Source organism: Amphiura filiformis, chromosome 12 (assembly GCF_039555335.1).
Source record: "Amphiura filiformis chromosome 12, Afil_fr2py, whole genome shotgun sequence".
NCBI classification, from domain to species: domain Eukaryota; kingdom Metazoa; phylum Echinodermata; class Ophiuroidea; order Amphilepidida; family Amphiuridae; genus Amphiura; species Amphiura filiformis.
Window position 1 is genome coordinate 53,702,736 of NC_092639.1, and position 21,594 is coordinate 53,724,329.

The 21,594-nt window shown below is 35.5% G+C and overlaps 1 protein-coding gene across 1 annotated transcript; it reads left to right on the forward strand.

Annotated features, from left to right (window-relative positions):
- Positions 1-2,424: 2,424 nt before the first annotated feature.
- On the forward strand, positions 2,425-17,480 carry LOC140166411 (uncharacterized). The gene is made up of 8 exons (XM_072189868.1): positions 2,425-2,615; positions 9,125-9,384; positions 10,493-10,666; positions 11,249-11,948; positions 12,487-12,803; positions 13,337-13,481; positions 15,092-15,231; positions 16,850-17,480. Exons 1-8 carry the CDS (start codon positions 2,558-2,560, stop codon positions 17,030-17,032), a joined length of 1,977 nt encoding a protein of 658 aa, XP_072045969.1. The 5' UTR covers positions 2,425-2,557; the 3' UTR covers positions 17,033-17,480.
- The last annotated feature ends 4,114 nt before the right edge of the window (positions 17,481-21,594 follow it).

Below are 21,594 nucleotides of genomic sequence, written 5' to 3' on the forward strand. Positions count from 1 at the left end.
ATGAACTTGGGTCACCGAAACAAGTGTTTATATTGGTGTCAGGCCTATCATCGTGATACAACAATTAGCCCCCAATAATGGCTTTCATTTGAACCGTTATTTGTTAAACTGCGATTTTTACTTTTGAGAAATCAATGAATGTATCAAAAACTTTTTGAAAGTCGATTTAAAATGGCCTAACCCGTTAAATTCAATGAACTATGACTTTGCTAAAGAGCGGTTACAAATAGATATGCTTGCCCGGGATGCTTGCACAGAAGTGATGATCGGAAGACAAGCCTACAGGGAAAGAATGCAGGCATTTTTCAAAGATGGTCTTATGACGTGTTTAAAGTCATCAAAATCTTTTGCGATAATCATTGCAATTGGTGATTTTCTCGTCTCGTAACCTTTGGAGTATATCTGTCTTCTTCAGTTTCTTCCGATCTGAGACGAACTTCCGATCACCACTTCCGTGCAACTCGTACAGTTACCATTTTCTGGACACTGTATCCAAAACGAATAAATCCTTTGGCTCCATAACTGAAGCCTTCTGGATATCCCTCTAAACCATAAGCCTCACCCTCTTTGCGTTAAAAGATATCTTGCACTTCCGCCATTTTAAACTCCCAGTCTGGTTACTCGCTGTATTTTGTAATGTAATGTACTTTGGTAATTTAGTGATTTTAGTGGATATTGTTAAGGCTAAAAATTATGCTTGTCTCAAAGCCCATGGCAGTTTCAAAACCGAATGCGTTTTTTAATTTTTTTTTTAAGATTCTTTTTTTAACTTTTGAGTTAAAATGTAACTTTTGAGTGTTCCTAAAGTACACAGCATAAAATTGTGGTTGATTTACACAATTGAAGTACAAATATGTTTTATACCTTAACAATGCGAGTATCGAATCAAGTAAATTTTCTTCAAAATATGTCTCAGAATTTCATGAGTTTTTTACGGCCAAAAACTATTTTTAAAAAAGGCAATAAAAATGAATTTGCCGTTTCAGCTGACATGGACGCGCTAAAAAAACTTTGAGACATAGCTTTTTTTTAGCCTAATTTGTACCATCAACATATTGAGTATTTTAAAAGTTTAGTAACAAAACGTGTTTTGTATGTATCAAAAGGTGAATCCCAAGGGCTCCACCCTGGGTCTGTTTATAATTTTAAACCAATAAACAATAGGTCTGAATAACATTAAAATCTATACCTACCTTTTTTCTTTCCAATGTCATGACATTGCTATCCATTGGAAAAACAAGACCAGCGACAAGTATTATGCTTACTATGTTTATACATTTTACTAATATTCAATAGTAAATATGTTTTACGGATTTATGGCGTACGCTGAACCCATAATGATCAAATATTAGGCCTACAGGTCGTTTCGTTTCGATATGGTGGACCCGAATACATAACAGTTTGTGAACTATCGGCAAATCTTAATAATTAGAGCATGAACCATCCATATGAAATTTCTGAAAAAACAAAATTGACGTCAGTGCCTGACGGGGTAGGTTTACTGGGCATCGCTGGGAGAATGTGATGGTGGAAGTGATTTCCTAGGATAGAGTCGAACAATGTTGCAATTTATATAGAATTGAAGAGTCATACGTAGTGGTAACAAAATTAAAGTTAATAAATTAAACTTCAACACTGCTTGTTTATTTCGCTTACCGGGAGATACTGGTAACTGTTGGTTCTCTTTTGTGATATTAATGTCCTATATCTAATATCTAAGGGGTCGAAAATTGAAAAATCAGACATGTTAATGTACACAGAAGTGTGCCTAATTAACCCACCAAATTATCAATAAGCACTAAATTGATATTAAATAATAGCTCATTATTTTGCATTCTCATAAAACCTTGTTTGATCGCTGTTTGGTTCCAATAACTATAACACAATCCTAAAGGAAAAATGGAAAATCTATTATACGAAATCAACCATGACCGAAGTGATTTTAATTACTTCGGTCAGGGTTGAATTCGTATAATAGAGAGAGAGAGAAAAAAGGCTTGACACTATTTTAAAGTGTTGAGATTTGGTAGTTCACAGCATCTTGCGAATGGTAGTCAGCTTTGGCAAAAATCGCATTGCTCATTTCATAGCGAGTGTGTAGAAGAATTCAAATATCACAGATATACTTTTGTAGGTCATGTGGTTCCTGTAGGAGGGCTGAAACACCTGCAACATTTACATAAACGTACATAACTCATTAACAACGATAAATCAAGCAAGGTTTGAAAGTATATGGTTTGTAGAATGAACTTTTGCAAAACATCGAAGTGTTAATTTTCAATAATATATTGATTTACATAATGAAAATCGATATTTTTTTGGCTGCTTCGACCAACAGTACCTTGTCTACCCTTGACCAATGAGATTTATCCTTACATGTTGTCAAAAGGTAGAGTCTAACACTCCAAGTGAAAAGCAGTCGGTCACTCGTCGCTAGTGATTGCATTATCAAAATCAGCTGAACTGTAAAATTTGCGCATTGGACCTGTTGCTACAGTCTCTGGCCGGGTTATGTGCGATATGTTGATACGTATCCTCGAAAATAAAGGATCCTAAAATGAAAGTTTTCTCGATTCTTGCCGGTGTTTTTATCGTCACGTGGACTGGAGTGAACGGTAAGAACGTTTTAATGATATTTATAACTTAAATTCGTTTAATTTCTGGTAGAAACTTAACAGTGGCACATCACACAGGTTTAAGGAAATGTCCAAATACGAGGCACCACTATGGTATGGAAATGGAGTATTTTGGACATAATAAATAATAGTACTATCGTAAACTTATGATAGTGCACGCAATTATTCAAGACATTCGGAAAAAAATGAGACTAAACTACTTATGTCTCCCAGGGAAGTAGCATCGTTTATTTTTTATAAGTTTACATTTATATAATGCAACAAATTTGCATTGTTCTGATCTATATAACATGTACACTGTACAGGGTGAGTAAAAAAAAAAGTGCAAAAGAGAAAAGAATCCATTTTTATTTTAGAACCGAGTTGAACCTTTTAGGTTTTAAAACATTTTATATAATGATATTTCCATTAGTAACCTTGTGTGGAAAAATAAAGGAATTAGCATTTTTATAGCAATACCCAATTTTAATGTTTGTCCAAGAGACATCTAGAATTTGAATGTCGGACTACTCTATGCAAGGTAGGTTTGGAACAATTGCAATTCTCTTAACCTCATTGGCATTGAAATAAAATGGAGCACCCAAAGTGCTATTGCCCTTGGTCTTGTTTAAGGAGTAGAAACATTAGTTGTTGTTGTTTTCGTTTTACCTTTACTCTCTATCAAAAACATACAAATTTGTAGGCAGGTTCTTCAAATGTCTAAATGAAATGCGCGCAAATTGAAGTGGAGTGAATTACAAAATATCCAGGAAGTTGGACAAAAGTGAGTCGAGTGAGGTATGAAGGACTTAAAGTAATGTTAGAAAGATTTAAGTTAAAGTCAGTTTCAGAGCTGGTGCCTCTATCGTGCATTGTGTGCTCTCATTCAGAATACGACATGGTATCACGTGGACAAATGATATTGATAAATTGGGTATCACAGCAAAAGCACTCATATAAATTAAACGGAAATCGCGATTCACTTCATATTTTCACAGAAGGTAATTATTGAGTGTGGCATTTATAGAAATTTTCAGTAATGAGAAAGTTCGACTTGGTTCTTACATAAAAATCGATTATTTGCTCTATTGCACTTTTTTTTACTCACCCTGTATGTCTGTTCACAGACCTTCAATGCAATAGTGCATTAAATTTCCGTAAACTACATGTAGCGCTACAATCATGCAATCATTTTAAAGAAGACATTTTTGGCAAAGAAACAGTACATGTAGAACTGATCCATGTCAGGTTATGGCATTTCATCATCTCCCCCCATTTAGTGGGAATATGTTATTGAGCTTTATACAGCGGGTCAAGTCCGAAATTACTCAAACTTGTTCAAAATACCACCGTAATTCTCTGGCAATAAGGATTCAGACAAATTGTACTTTGACATATCTATGACTCATGGTTATGAAGTTATGGGCAAATGAATAACATTGTGACGTCACAGGTCTTATTTTGACCACTTTGCTCTGATTTTGATGAAAATGATCTCAAATTATTTGTTTTGTTGCAAGAAATCAGATAAAAAGGAATAGTTTTAACCACCTGCCTTAATAGAAATCAATGGGTATTGTCCTATTCTGATATGTTTCCAAGGTAACGAAGCATCCTACATAGCGCAAATTGATTCTCTGCTTTTCTGATATATAATGGAAAGACAAATAATTTGAGACTATTTTCAACAAAATCAGAGTAATTTTCATTTTTATTCCCTATGGAACCAAAATTAGACAAGTGTCATCTTAATGTTACATCTTGTACCTCTGTGGCGTGACACTGTAATCAAACTTTTGAATAAACTTTCTATACCTAACGTTACATCTCATTCATGTTATACGACGTATATCCAGGTTTCATTGCAAAATGCAAATTGAATTTAACTTAAGTTTGAATGGTAATTTCTCTTTAGCTGCAATCGAAGAAAAATACCAGTGTGTAAATATGTTTTAATCTTTAAAACTGAATTTTCATATATTTTTATTGACTAGAATATCACTGTATATTATATATATTATACAGTGTATAATATATACTGTAGAAGTGGTAAACGTTATTTAATTTACAAAATTATTGGTAACCAGTTGATTTATTCATGAATAGTATCGATCATCCAGGTAGGTCAAATAGTTGTACTAAATTATAATTCTATTCAACTGGACTTACTATTTTTGATGGCTACGATTCCGTAGCCATAATAGTAAGTGAATAGAATTATAGGAGAACTAAAAATCTGTATTGTATCAAGTAATATGCCAAGGTCCCGGGCCAAGGTTATATTCTGTCCTATATTTTTCAACAGGACAAAAGGGCACAACTGATAAAGATTATGTATGAGATAATGGTCAAAAACATGTTCTCATCAATTTATGACTGTATGCAAAAGACCAAAAGTCTCGCCCTCATTGCGTTAGATGATTTCTTGCACTCCCGTCATTTTAAGTTCTTGTAACCTGAGTATGTTGCCAACAAATTGAGCACCATTTTTCCGTGACTAAGCTAATCTTTCATGTCAATAACACCGTACGTTTGTAAGGTGGTATACTATGGCAACAATATATGGATCCAACTATGGTTACAACTCACTCACGGAAATATGTCAGTTGTGGCTTTTTGCTGTGTTTAGGCCATCTTAATTTAATAAAGTCTGCACAAAAAGTAACGCAGCTGTTATAAATACGCATATAGCTTCAGAATAATTGTTTTCACAATACAATATTTCAACATAGAACGAAGGATGATTTATTTACGCACAACGATCAATGGTTATTACACAAGCATTACATATAACCTTCAATTATCTTCGCGCTGACTTCAAATCGATACAAATAGCTGCAACTTTTAAATTCGGGTTTTTCTTTCAAAACAATGGTGTGTTGTTAATTTCGAACAAAATTGGACAAATAGGGTATCAAAATCTGCGTAAATAAATCATCCGTCCTTTGATGTTGAAATACTATGAAAACAATTATTAGTTCTGGAGCCTATAGGCGTATTTATAACAGCTGCGTTACTTCTTGTGCAGATTTTAATTCGTCTCAAATAAAGCCCTTTTTTATCTGGGTGACGAGCTTTTTGACAAGAATAGACCACCTTTTTATCTTTCAATGAGGTTTCAGTGTAGCCAAGATGAAGAATTTGATTGAGATTTACGATTTAGGCTATTTTGACGTCTGACTATGTCAAACGTGGGATTTTTGTGTGGTGGATTTGGAAAAAAAACAGCGGAAAACTTAAATTTACTCAATCTAGCGGGTATAATGCGCAAAAGCGAGCGATTTTACTAATGCGCGCGGGGGCTTTGAGACGAACTACCGGTATTGAATTAAGATGGCCTTACGCTGCGTACATTTTGCTGTTTTGCCCAATTTCTTTCAGTGTTAGGCCGTATAAAATTAATGTTTTGGTTCTCGTCCAGAGGATTTTCATGAATTGATGAGGGAGGGAGGTGTTTTTTTTTTTTTTTTTTCAATGTAAAATTAGTATTGTCAGTAGTTTTCGGTTTTTTTCAACAGTGTTCGAGGAAACGATGAGGCCCTTTTTTTTTTTTTTCAAATGTGAGATTCTGAGGATAAACCCCTAGAGTACCACAAAAAAGACTTGGAAGTGATGCTTGTTCTCTAATAAACTTATTTATATGTATGAAGATTTCATAAATCATTCCAAAGTCTTAAAAAATTGAAAAATCTAAAAATCAAAAAAATCTGACAAATCCCAGAAATTGAGGAGGGAGGGGACGAGAACCAAAATATTAATTTTACACGGCCTTACATCAGTATTTTTTTAAGACAATCCGAATTTAAAAGTTTATTTACAATGATCAAAGACTACTGTATACCAAAGTGTGTCCTTTAAAATCCAGAAATTATTTTCAGGCTGAATTGAAATCAATAAAATTTCACTGAATGGAACTTTAAGAATTTAGAGCGTATTTCATATCCATACCATATGATCCATTATTTATTTATTTATTTATTTATTTATTTATTTATTTAATTATTTATTTATTTATTTATTTATTTATTTATTTATTTATTTATTTATTTATCTTATCTTATCTTATCTTATCTTATCTTATCTTATCTTATCTTATCTTATCTTATCTTATCTTATCTTATCTTATCTTTTTTTTTTTTTTGCAATTGCGCTGGGATCACGGAATGGGACTTTAAGAATTTAGAGCGTACTTCATTTCCACAGGTAAAATACAGCAAAATCTAGCAATCCGAACAGGTTAATTGTCATCAGTTTTCCCCATTCGATCTATTAATCAAAATACCACAAAGCACCCATTATTTTGTTATTTTATTGTTGTGTTGCTGATGCCTGTACTTGTGGTACGGTGCCGAATGCAACCCGTACCAACCCCTAAAATAATAATAATACAAGAGATATCATGCGTAAAGGACAAACAAAAAGACAACCCACTGAACTTTAGAATTTACTATTTCGCATTGATATTGGTTGAAAAGCCATGTCTTAATATCTTTTATGCTGATGGCTCTCTATGGTGGCGTACACGATATTCAGGAGTCAAGTTGAATTTCAATTCCGGAATTTTAAATCCATTATATTAATGTTCAAATCTCAATCTGAATAAGTCTTGTATTAGTATCTATATTAATTCATACTAAGATTGATTAATCATCTGGATTTCAATTTCAATTACAAAACCGTCAGTACATTTTAACCTATTGGGTTAATATTTTCTTTAATTGAGCTAACGATTTGTCACTTGTATCACAATGTTATTAAGACGTCACTATAAAGACCCCATATTAATATTGGATTCGTTGTATACTTATTCTGTTAAAATTTTGTTTGTAATAGTTATCTGGACCTCTTGGGAGACCTTGAAAGAGCCATCCAGAATAAATAAATAAATAAATAAATAAATAAATAAATAAATAAATAAATAAATAAATAAATAAATAAATAAATAAATAAATAAATAAATAAATAAATAAATAAATAAATAAATAAATAAATAAATAAATAAATAAATAAACTCAGCCTAATGCTTCAAAACTATATTAAGATATTTACAATATTTAAACATGATTTATATCTTAATTGAATAGTTAAAAGCCTTTAGAGGAGTATTTTATGATCCTAGCATCCTCTTTTTATGACATTATTCAGTAGATATCCACGAAAATACTAATTCCAAAAATTAAATTTGATTCCGAACCGATTTTGCGTTTGCGAGTTATAAATGTGTATATCACTGCTCCATAGACAATGTATTTTCGTTATGGTATACCAGAACGAAATTCAAATTTCACGATAGTTTTGCTAAATAATTAATCTGCAAGAATTTTTTGTACACTAAGCATTATGTAGCCCAAAATCTCAATTTTTTTCGAGAAAAGTGGGGGGATGATGCTGTGGATCACGAAATGTCCTTTTAATTTTTTTAAATTTTTCATCTCTCAAGGAGGTTACACTGTGGTCAAGAAGAAGAATTTTACTAAGATTTACGATTTAGGCTATTTTGACGTCTGGCGATGTCAGACGTGAAATTTTTGTGTGGTGGATTTGAAAAACAAATAACACAGCGGGAAAAACTGAATAACGCGCAAAAAGCGTGCTATTTTACTAGACAAACTATTAAATTAAGGTTAGTAGAGAAATTAACTGCATATATTTGAATGGGGATTCAAGTTCTTTGTCAATATGTTTGTTTTGCTCATTGTTTTGCCAAATGTTTCATAACAAAAATACCTAATGGCTTATCCTTCGCTCTTAGGCAACTTATAAACAATTTTATTTTTTTTACCATTACCATCTCTGGTATCACTGAATACGACTTTAACACGAGAAGCCAACAAATACATAATATATTTATAGACCTGGCATTGTGTTGACCGAGCCTTATCAGCTCATTGTATTCAACTGTTCTTTCTAAAGCCAAATTCATACGTGAAAAATGCATTTTATAATTATGACTTTCAAAACCCAATGTAATAGTCGCGGCAAACGACCAAAGTAACTTGAACAATTTTAGTCTTTCTCATCCAGGGTCCTCAAGTGGAACTTGAAAATTGGTTGGGTCTGACAATGTCCCGGAATGATGTTTAGCTTCGTTTACTTCATGATTTATCATATTTATGAACTATATCAATTGTATATTGTGTGTAATAGGTTCATTATGTAGGATGTACATGAGTTTCGCAAACCGACCCTGAGCGAGCCAAAATGTCCAAAGCGCTTCATTTAGATGGTGAGCTTTATTTCACCCGTATTCTTACATCAGCCGGATCCCCAAGTACCTAAGTCGCGATGCTACTGAACAAATTATTCGAACATTCATCTCTTCTCGTTTGGAAAACATCAATGCACTTCTCTATAGATTACCAGCAAACCAGTTCCATCGTCTTCAGAAAATTCAAAACACTGCTCGAATTCTCACTTTTCTTGCCATATCACGCCAACCAGCCAACCCTTCAAGGAACTGCATTTTGTTAAACTATATCTTCATATTCATTCCATATCATTTAAAACAGGTCGGATTTTCCGCGCTCCAGAATACGTTGTGCCTGACAACCCCGTAGAACACGAATGTGTCCGTGAGTGTAAGTGGCCTCCGGAACCCAAGACCTGTCGGTATGTGTTCACCGTGGAATGGCTTCAGTCATTGTCAGCTGCCTGCTATGATTGTCCCTTCAACATGACAGATTGTGATCGTCCGGGGTGTATTCCAATCAATGGAGTTCAACGTCCCATTGTTACTGTTAATAGACAAATTCCTGGACCACCGATAGAGGTAAGAAAGGGACCGCCTTCTTTTTCAAAAATTGAACCATAACCTGCTGTTGCAAAATACACATGATCGCATTTGCTTATTTCCTTTTAAACTGCAAATACGCCAAATACAACGTATCAACAATATAGTTTGTTTCAAAATATAAAATAAGAGCGGAATATGTCTCATCACCATACAAAAAGTCATGGATCTATAAAGGTCAATCAAATTAAGGAAAAATCAGGGCTAAACCCACCACTAATTGCAACAGAAATTATTTAATCACCATTCATTTCAGAAAAGTATATTATATAAAGACAATATCAAAAGTCCCCAAAAGTCCAAGTAGTGGAACAGTGTCTAATTTGCATAAATCCAAAATGGCCGCTTATGCGGGAGGTGAAATTTCAAAGTTGGTCAAATCTTGTTTAAACTCATACCAATGTCTTGCTCTCATCAGAAGGATTCAGAAAAAGTGTAGTTTGACCAGTCTCCTCCATACAGTTTTTGAGTTATAAGCAAAAAGGTCAAAGATCAAACTGTTCCTTTGGCAAAAATAAATCGAAATGAGAAAAGTGGCATTGTTTTGGATGGTTTTTTTTCAAATGTTTCTCTAAGCGGAGCAATATGAAACAATTTTTTAAAATCAAAATCAGAGCATTTTTCAATATTTTTCCCCTTGTGGAATCCAAATTTTGACATTTGACATTTTCCCCAAGAAATATTTATGGGACATAGGTCAATCAATACTTTTTCTGAATCCTTATGACGAAATGGTATGGTTTTTAACAACAGTTGACCAATTCCACCCCTGCATAAGCTGCCATTTTGGACTTTTGGGGACTTTTAATATGTTCTTTAATAATTATACTTTTCTGAAATGACTGGTGATTAAAAAATTCTGTTGCAATTAGTGATGGGTGATTTCCATAATTTGACTGGTCTATTATAATTATGATCGCCAAATGTAGTGCTCAAAATGAGTGTGAGCCTCCTACGAGATTCTTTTGCCAAAATTCGACTTAATATCAAGAAATTGAATTATGCGCTATTTTTATCGTCATATTGAGCATGTTGAGACGTAATCTTTGAGTGGTTTCCTTTCATTGTTGCATTTTGTAATTTATAGGTTTGCGAAGATGACGACATCGAAGTGAAAGTGTGGAATCGTCTTGGCAACTCGGAAGGTACCACAATCCATTGGCATGGCATACATCAGCGTGACACACAATACATGGATGGTGCAGCTATGATAACTCAATGTCCTATTTCAGCACAGTCAAGTTTTACCTATAACTTCAAGGTACAGAAATGGCAGACTATAATTGAAGTCCGAATTTAAAAAGACTATTTTGCGTATGACGTTCTGTCAATCAGACCAAAAATGCCGTTCTGCGCAGGTCAGCAACCAATCACGCCACGCCGTTGCCCTGACGTCAAACGCAAACTAGTCTTTATAATTCGGTCTTATGGATTTTTTAAAGATCAGTGCTTTGTTAACATTTTACAACATGCCCCGCCTTACTCAAGTAGGGGTCTCCACTCACTGGCTTGGGAAAATAAGCTAGAATAAGTAAAGCGATTTATTGGTTATAAAGTCTGTAAAATGCAGACTTACTGTATTTCAAAGCCAGTACCATCATGTTGTCACCGCCTCGCAGTCAATTGAACCCAGGACGCGTGACGTCATGCACCAGAGACAAACTTATAGGCACAACATAATGCTAAAACATACATATATTATTTTATTCAATCATTCTTTATTAATCACATCATAAAAATACATCAAAATTAACAAAAGAATGTGCTAATTATTGTGTGTAGATTTTTTTTGTTAAAATGACAATTCATGTAATTATATTCATAATCACTTATATTTAAACAGGCTTCTCCCGCTGGAACCCGCTGGTGGCATTCGCACTCTAATCAGCAACGTCAAGATGGCGCCTTCGGTGCTTTCATTATAAAACAAGCTCCAGAACGAGATGTGCAAAGTGCCCTCTACGATTATGACCTTTCGGAACACGTTGTCTTTCTTCAAGATTGGCATCACGAACCAACTGTAAGCAATGTTGCAGCATTTCCCCCACGTACAAATGATCAGGATGCTATGATAATTAACGGCAAAGGCGTGTTTGTAGAATTCTCTAAAGACGGTGAAATCGCGTACACACCTCGAGAAGTGTTTAATGTGGAAAAGGGCAAAAGATACCGTTTCCGCGTCATTGGAAATAACGTTTGCCATGTTTTCATCCACGCGCAAGACCACAATCTTACCGTGATCGCAACTGATGGTAACCCAATAAAACCAATTGTAGTAGATCGCATTGGACTGGTTTCTGGGGAAAGATATGACTTCGTTCTTACCGCTGACAAGGATGTCGGCAACTACTGGTTTCGTCTCGCTACAACTGAAGGAGCTTGTGCTGCGGTTCAAGAAGATTTTGCTATCCTGAGATATGACGGAGCACCAGAGGAAGAACCATCAGAGCCATATTTAGATGATGGTGATGAAGGCGTTTACTTGAATCCTAAATCTGAATTCGAAAACCCAGATGCGCCGGATCTTGACCAAATTGATGCAGGTAGATATACATGTTCATTCCTTTCATAAGAAACGCATCTCAGAAGCTGCCCAAACCTGAAAGTGTTAGTCTAAATTAGCTTAATTAATGTCAACTGAGGTAATGAGAACAAAATAATGAGCTTTTTTCAGATTCGAAAACATCAATTTTGACTCGAGGTAAAAGATGAAGTGAGGTTCAATTGAAACCAGAATTGAAAGCAAGTCATAATTTTCACTTGTTTGTTACAAGTGTTGCCAAAGAATTACCACAACCATGTAGTTAGACCTGAACCGTGTGGTACAACCTGAAAATTGAGAATGTTTGAGCTGTCCGAGCGAAGTATACCACGCTGACGCGGCGGACGGACAACGGTGAAACATAATTGAATCCCTTTTAACAACGAAAACCAGCTAAAGATCGTCTAATTCACTAGTCTCGGTCCAAGCCGATTTGTGCTCCTTCGTCACTTTAGTTTAGTGACGGAGGAACACAAACCGAGACAACTAATTACATGATTAATATAATAACCCAACCCTTCTTTGAACATTCTCAATAGTTACTACTGATGAAAGAATCTATGGAGAGCCGGATGTTCGTTACTACATGGCAGTAGCAGTAGGTATCAACACGGTGTCTCGATGGGGAATGTATGACCCCAAGGACTACCCCAATCCAGAACTCACAGATTTCGCTCGAGCTACTCGCCAACTTAACTACGTCAGTTTCAAAAGACCGCCATCACCACTTCTCTCACAACTTGATGACGTTCCAAAGGAAGATTTTTGCGATGCCGATGAAACCCTTGCTGCTAGGGATGATTGTATTAACCAGTATTGCACTTGCACTCAGATGATCAAAGTTGACTTGGGACAGGTATGGTTTTAATTCAACTTAATGTAAAATACCAAACCCCGAGTTGAAATTGAGTCGCTTTTATACTTGGTTTACCACACTTAAGTATTCCTTTAACTTGGTTAACCACACTGAAGTATTCATTTAACTTGGTTAACCACAAAGTATTCACTCTGATACGCGTGTACCATCCATGGGTTCAAATGTCAAATTGTTGGATCCACGACCACAGGAGTCAAAAACTGACAAAAGTCCGAATTATTGCCATGTTTTTATAACCTAAATATCGCTAACCAGACGCATATAGCCCGATTATAGTTGTCAACGATATTCAGCGTGTGAGCGTTCGACTTCAATGTTAACATGGTTCGATAGCCGACCAAAAATATCCACATCCACGTTCGCCCATTAACTCCTGAATTGACCTAAAGACTGTTAATAAAAACTGGACACCTTTAAAAGCATTAAACCAAACAAACAGAGAAATACACCCCACACACAAAGACATTTTTAGCGAAATACTAACGCTAATTTACCATTACTTTCTTTGGAAGCTGGTCGAAATAGTGTTTGTCGCTGAGGATTTCTTTGGGGCCGACCATCCCATGCACTTTCATGGATATAATTTCCGAGTGGTGGCTATCGGAAAACTACCACGCGGAACGACTGTGGACGATGTTATCCAATTGGATCAACAAGGTAGACTTATTATTCTGATTAGGTTTTAACACCGTCTTGATGTAATATTTTTAAACAATTTATTTTTTATTCATGGACATTAATTTTTAAGAGGATATGATTTTATGTATTTACGTTACACCTACCTTAACAACCCGGCAATGTTCGCATTTTCACTTCACAACTTGAATTACCTGGGGGTTTCATTCTGTCCAGAAGGTGACCACAGGTTGTCGTGTAGTACATGATCCAGATGATGGGTCAACGAGTTACATTAAGGGCTGTGCAATAATCATGAACCTCAGGGGTCAAATTACCAAACGGCTTGCCATAAATTGCGTGCACCTCCCCACGGCCGGCCAAAAATCTTTGCCCCTACCTCTTTACACGTGCCAAATTTGTGTGTTTCCAATTTACAAACCTTAAATAGTCAAATATGTTTGTTAGATCGTATAAACGAAAACGTGGCACCACATCCCAATGGTGTTGTGTGGTGTCCAGCAGCATCCAAACCGCTGCAATCCGATACTTGTTTTGGTGATAGGCATCCATGTACAAGGTGTCCCAGAATGATTTATACCCTGTTTGAACAAAATATCAAAAATATATAGTCAACAGCGTATCTAATCTTAATAAGTGCAATACAATGCCACACATGTCTACTACTTATTCTGTGACTTTCATGGAAATAGCTTGATTCGTTTTCGCGTGACATTGCTATTACTGAAAATGGACGAAAACTGCATGTGTGTAATTTACAGGCATCATAACACATCCTTTATCATCATCGTTCAGCCGCACTTAAATCCTGTATTCTTTTATAGGAAATACACCAAATTTGGCACAGATGTAGAGCTTACAATGCTAGATAATTCTTGATATGGAATTAAGTGAAACATTTCAATATGATATCAGATATTTAGGTTGAAAAACGTACTTTTTATGTGATTTTTAGCCCAATTTTTACCCAAAAATGTCATTATTACAGAGGATATAACTTCCTCAAGGATCCTCCGCAGTAAATTTTGATCTTCTTCGTCACGTTGCCAATATACTGTGGACATAAATGCATGCTGAGACACTAAGGTCGAACCTTCTCTATACTTTTATGAAAAATCCATTTCTGTCAGCATTTCAAATGATGAAACTCACACACCGCAATAATTGGCTTCAAAACTGCCGCCAAAGAAAGAATGGTTTAAGGTCACTCATGCGTAGCAAATCCTTTATTCCATACAAGGATTGCTTCCTAACATCATAAATAAACGATAGATATCGACTATATTAAGTACAGGGCACAACAAATATACTGCATAACATTTTCCAAATAACTTTGTGCTGAACGGTTAATAATTTTACAGATTTTCAAAATAGGTTGCTTTGTCAAAACTTGGAATTCACCATTTTTACGCAATCCTCTCTAATTTCTACTAGAAACGTCCAACTTTTAAAATCTAAAATATCTGAGAAAGCTAAATAAATTTAGAACTTAAAATGCAAAACAATATCACCAATAGAAATGCCGTTCATACCTAAAAAATCCATGTTTCCCGGTATAAATCATTCTGGGACACCCTGTAATTTTATAAGATAATAAATACCATACCTTTAATGCATTTTACCTATATTAGGTAACATTACAAGGAAGCTAGAGAATGCTGTGGAGAAAGACACCGTACAGGTCCAGGGAGATGGATATACCATCATAAGATTTAAAGCAGGCAATCCTGGATGGTGGCTACTTCATTGTCACAAAATATTCCATATCGCCGTACGTATATTGCTATTGTGTCTTCTTCTTCTTCTTCTTAACACTAACTAAAATATTTACATTTTAACCCCTTTTACCGATTATAACATATGTTAATAATAAGAATAAGGATGGGTGTCTTCTTGTTCTTTTTTTCTTCTTATTCTTCTTCGTCATCATCTTCTTCTTCTACTTCTTAACCCCATCCTCATTCTTATTATTAACATGTGTTTAAATCAGTAAAAGGGGTTAAAGTTGGATATCCACAATTCGCGGTTGTGGTTCTTTTTTAACAGAACTTGTTGATGACTCTTGTACCAATGGGTCAACAATACATGTATAAATAGTACTGCCGTATGGTGAAATGATCATGCATTTTGTGGGTGGGGTGGAACAAATCACAAAATATCACTTCTCAACCTCTATATCTTAACTCATACTGAAAAATTTCACTTGGGCCCTTGTGAGAGCACGGTGGCGCAGCGGTACTGGCTCTAGCTCGCAATCGGAGGGTTGCGAGTTCGAGCCCCGGCGGTGCCATCGTGTTGTGCACCTGGGCAAGGCGCTTTACCTTACTTGCCTCTCTCTAATCAGGGGTGAAATGGGAAGCTGTTATGAATATTGTCCATTGAGCGCCGCCCAAAGGTATGGGCATGTCTTGGGCATTGTACAATTGTATGGCAGCTGACATTTTCTAATGACAGCGGAATAAATGTAAAGCGCTTTGATACATGTGAAAGGTGCTTTATAAATGTCAACATTTATTTTATTTATTTTACCCAGAATTGTGTACCCAGCAAACACAAAAACGTTTTAAAAAGTTATATTTTGGCTTTTGGTTTGCATAAAAACGTTTTAATAACATTAAAATGTCGGGTTATATAAAGGTCATGAAAACGTTTTAAAACGTTTTGTATGAAAACACACTACAACAATATTTTAAAATGTTTTCAAAATGTTATTGTAAACTATTTTTGCAAACATTTTTTGCAAAATATTTTGTCAACACTTAAATAACATTATGTTAAAATATTTGCACTCAGCAAACACAGAAATGTTCTTAAAATGTTTTTTCAAAACGTTTTAATAACATTTAAATGTCGGGTTATATAAAGGTCATGAAAACGTTTTTAAAACGTTATTGCAAATATTTTGGGCAAACATTTTTCGCAAAATATTTTTTCAACTCCCAAAATAACATTCTGTTTAGAATGTTTTGTATCAAGTTTTCAAGAATGTTCTTGGAATGTTATTAAAACGATTTTATACCCTTTATATAACCCGAAATTTAAACGTTTTCTGTAAAACATTTTTGTTTGCTGAGCAGTAGATTATCAAACAATGTTTTTTAAGGTTATGAAAACGTTTTATACTCTTAATATACCCTTTATATAACCCGACATTTAAACGTTTTCTGACAACCTTTTATAACCTTTTGCGAATCATGTCGAAAACGTTTTGTGTTTGCTGGGTAGTACATGAGACCGTACATCTGTGCAGAGTTTTATGCTTATCCTAATCAGGTCTAAAAGAATTCCATATTGCCATGATTGCCAAATGTCTTTTATTCTCTTTCAGCGATAGAAAATTATCCACAATAAAATGGCTCCATTAATTTATTTTTATATTTTATCACCAGGATGGTATGACAATTGCTGTACAGGTTGGCGAACAATCGGATCTTCCACCAGTCCCTGAAGACTTCCCACGCTGTGGATCCTGGTCTCCTGAAGGCGATGAAGCAGGCTATGAGAAGGAGAGGAAGAATGGAGCATCTGTTAAGAGGGGTGAAAAAACCAGGAAGAAGTCAGATGCTGAATAATAATAATGTGACGGTTTTTTAAAATTTAGTACGAGGGGCGGTCAGTAATTAATGAGAGTTGACTTGTACCCCATGTATTATTTTCATGGAATTTCTCTATGATCATAAACACCGCACCTTTGTCTTTCAAACAACACATGTAAAATTATATCACACACTTGATTACGTAACAGCATTAGCATAAAATCAATAGTCTACAGTCACTGGCTGAAAATGAGTCGTTTTGTTAAAGGGAAATAAGAGGCTGAAATGTAATGAGGTTTTGTTATATATCCTAAATTTTCTCGGGAATTAAAGTATGGAGAGTGCTGCTTTTTTGGAATTATTTTTGGAAAATGGGCTGAAAAACACAAAAGGATATCTTAGCATCCCACAGGGAGAAGACTTCTCACACTGCTCCGAGTTGAAATGTAACCCTAAATTTCGAACTTGTTTGTGTATGTATGTTTTATATATTGATCAACAAATAAATATGTTTGATATTCTGATAACAAATAAAGTGTTGTTCGATAAATTATTATTCTTTGTTACGTTGTTGTTACTCAGTATTCCTATTGTTCCTAGTATGCAAACGCAAATATCGGGTTATAAAAAGAGTCTACTCAAAATTTTTTGGAAAAATTGCTGCTAAGATATTTTATCGTATAGTGCATGGTGTGTGTAGTACTACATGTATTTGACTTAGCATTTTGTCTTGGTACTTTAGTGGAGCCTATGTTTTCTAAAACTTCTAAAGGTCAGATGATAAAACTAGGATTTGCTCTATTTTTTCTATGCCTTCTATGCTTTCTACAAGGGGTCGAAGGTCATAATGGGGGCCAAAATTTAGATAAATTTGCTAATTTCTTTGTTGAAAAAATAGGTAAGATCAGAAAAAGATGCTGAAGTTGAACCAGAACAAGAGTGCATACAGGAGAAACTAACTTTTCAGGAATACACACAAGAGAGTGGTAATCAAGTATACACACAGGTGAACCAACTTCAGCAATTTAAGCCAGTCACTGAAGAACAAGTAAGTAAGATCATAGGTGGACTATCAAACAAATGTTGTGTTTTAGATCCAATCCTCACGTGGCTCCTCAAAGAAAATATTGATATTGTAAATGAATCTCTTGCCAGTGGACCTTTCCCAATGGTGCTTCGTGAGGCAGTGGTGTCGCCAATTTACAAAACCAATCACTGGACCCCCAACAGCAGTGGCGTAACCAGTGGGGGCGGGGGGCAAGCTGCAAAAGAAGAAGAGCAAAAAATTGGGAAGGGGAAAGGATAGAAAAAGAGGGAAGAGAAAAGGGAAAGAAAAGAAAAAAGAGGAAAGAAAGAGGGAAGAAGAAAAAGAAGAAGAAGGAAAGAAAAAAGAGGGAAGAAAAAGGGAAGGGAGCAGAGAAAAGGGGAAAGAAAGAGGGCAGAAGATCTATACTACTTTCATTGTGAAATTTGTACTCTGAAACACTGATTTTTAGCTTCTAATATGCCAAAAACCAGGAGCTTCAGGGGGTTCCACCACCTGGATCCCACCAGGGGCCCTAAGGCGGGCCCCTGGACCTCACCCGTTTAACGCTTCACGGCAAGCCACTCGCACATAAATACTACAACTTTTGATCAGGAATTGGGACATTTTTCAATCTTGCCGCCTCGGAAGGTCAAGTCTGGTTACGCCCCTGCGCAACAGCTTGAAAAATTATCGTCCGGTGTCTAACATTTGCTATTTCTCAAAGATCATTGAAAGAATTGTGTTGATCAAATCAATAAACACCCGACTGCTAACCAACTTTATGAGCAGTTTCAGTCGGCATATAAGCCGCAACACAGCACATAAACGGCATTACTTCGTGTAAAGAACGACATTTTAGCTGAAATTGATAATCACCGGGTTGTATTGTTGGTGTTATTAAATCTTTCGTCAGCGTTCGACACTGTTGACTATGACATTTTATTTCATCGGCTTCAAGACACTTTTCACAATTCTGGTACCGTTTTACATTGGATTCAAAATTACCTCCAAAATCGCACTTTTCGCGTGACTGTGGAAAATGATTTTTCTGTTCCTCAGCCCGTCGAGTTTGGTGTTCATCAAGGATCCGTGTTGGGCCCGCAATTATTTAGTATGTATACATTATACCTTGGGACACATATCATAAGAAAAATCGATAATATATTTCTGCTAGATGTTATAATATGTAACATATTATAGATTTTTTTTTCGTCATCAAACATTCGTTAGAACTTAAACATTACTGGAAATAGAATGGGACTAGATTAAATAACGTAGATATGTTACATCAAATATTATACGTCTAATATCATAGTCTCCATACGACTATTAGTTAGGATGTAAGAGGGCCTAGATTGCATCCCTCTAGGATTTAATGACACCTATTTTTAAGTGCTCTATTGAGATGTGCCCTAAGTAATTTAATTTGATTTAACTTTGTTTGCAAGCTAAAAGTATTTCATAAGCGATAAGAAAAAGGGGAAAACCAAGAGTTTGTGTGTTATGACATGTTTTAGGGAAAACCCCTTTGGGTACAGTAAAAAAACTCAATTAGAGTCATTAATAATTCGGAAAATCCCCACTATTCCATAATAATAATAATAATAATAATAATAATAATAATAATAATAATAATAATAGGCATAATAATAATAATAATAATAATGATAATGATGATGATGATGATGATGATGATGATGATGATGATGATGATGATGATGATGTATTGCGGCAACATGTTGCTTTTGAAAGCAATGCGTTGCTTTAAGGGATGGGGATGGGGTATGAACGTTTGGACAGTATTTATTGTGGGACATTAGAGCACATCAGACATATCGAATTGCATTCTGGCTGCAGGTGAATTATCACCCGAAGATGCAGGTGACTGTTTTGGTGTAATTCTTTTCGACTTCTTCAGATCAAATCCTGAATTTATTAAATCAAATGGCGAGAACAAGACATTTTTTCGCCGTGATCCGAAAACTTTAAACGATATTCGCAAAACAAAGAATAAACTGAGAAAACAAGCTTTTCGTAAAAATGCCACCGCCGAAGCAAAGCAAGAATTTTTCGAGGCACTGCGTGCATACGACTATTTGAAAAAGGAAAATAAGAAAAATGAAACGGCAAGATGTACAAAACACGAAGAGAAACTCTTTCGGTCTGATTTTTGGAACTTTGGCAAGAAACTAGTTAATGGTTCATTATATCAAAACCAAGAATACCCTACGTTCAATAAAACGGTTGCCGACGAGTTTTATCAGGGAAAGTACTCAACACCAGTAGAGTTAAATCTTGACGATTTGTCCTGGATTCCCAACCTTCGTACTCCTCCTGAGAATATGACTGAGTTTAATATGTCTTATATTAAACCAAAAGACATTAAATCTACTCTTCAAAGAAAAAGTTCCAACTCGGCTCCCGGCCCCGACAGTATCACCTATGGTTTGTTAAAAAAGCTTCCGTGCACTCATCACTTTATGGCGACTCTTTTCAACAAGATTTCTGCCAATGGTACACCGCCTTCTAGCTGGACTGAAAGCAAAGTTGTTCTTCTTCACAAAAAGGGTGAAACTGACATTCCATCAAACTTTAGGATGATCGCTCTTTCCTCATGTATTGGAAAATTATACCACCAAATCATTTCCAATAGACTTGAAAATTTCATCGTGGACAATAAAATTGTAAATCCTCAGCTCCAAAAAGCATTCTTAAAAGGCAAAAATGGCTGTATTGAGCACAACCAAGTAGTGCATGAAATAATTCGCCATGCTAAGAGTAAAAATCGTACTGTTCATTTTACTTGGTTCGACCTGGAAGATGCATTTGGTTCCGTTCCACATGATCTTATCGAGTATTCTTTCAATAGATGCAATGTTCCTAATGAAGTCAAAAGTACATCCTCAATTTGTATGCCAACATATCTGGTAAGATTACAACCAAGCAATGGTCTTCCGTTAACTTTCAGTTTAAACGGGGCATCTTCCAGGGCGACCCACTCTCACCAATCATTTTCATTATGTGTTTTGATCCCATAATTCAATTTCTTGAATCTGAGATGAGCCACGGATATGATATCGACGGCACTAAAGTTATTACCACTCCTTTTGCAGATGATTTCTGCCTCATTACTGGCAATAAGCGCACTCACCAGCGTTTGATATCCAAAATCAACTCGCTTACTGCCACGATGGGTCTGAAACTCAAACCTGCAAAATGTCGTTCTTGTCACTTGTCCGTGGCTCGTCATCCGATTTGCTTTATCAGTTGGGTGAGACTGCTATACCTTCAGTCAAAACTGAATCTCATAAATTTTAGGGTCTCTTATCACTTTTAATAACAAAGAATTTGATATTTACGAGTATGTCAGACAGATGTTGACATCGGGCCTGACAACATCAAAACTCCCCATTCGTGCTGAATATAAAATTCGCATTTATGTGCAATATTTGCTTCCATCCTTGAGGTATCATCTTACTGTGAACGACATGTGCGCAACCCATCTTGAAAAGCTGGACGCCCTTGCCAACAGGTATTTAAAGACATTTTTGGTATTCCCCACCCTGGCACC

Bases quoted from the DNA above. Each gene is read 5' to 3' on its own strand.
- LOC140166411 (XM_072189868.1), top strand. From the start codon at position 2,558: ATGAAAGTTTTCTCGATTCTTGCCGGTGTTTTTATCGTCACGTGGACT. The intron at 2,616-9,124 runs GTAAGAACGTTT...CATTTAAAACAG, and splicing joins CACGTGGACTGGAGTGAACG to GTCGGATTTTCCGCGCTCCA. The intron at 13,482-15,091 runs GTAGACTTATTA...TACCTATATTAG, and splicing joins TATCCAATTGGATCAACAAG to GTAACATTACAAGGAAGCTA.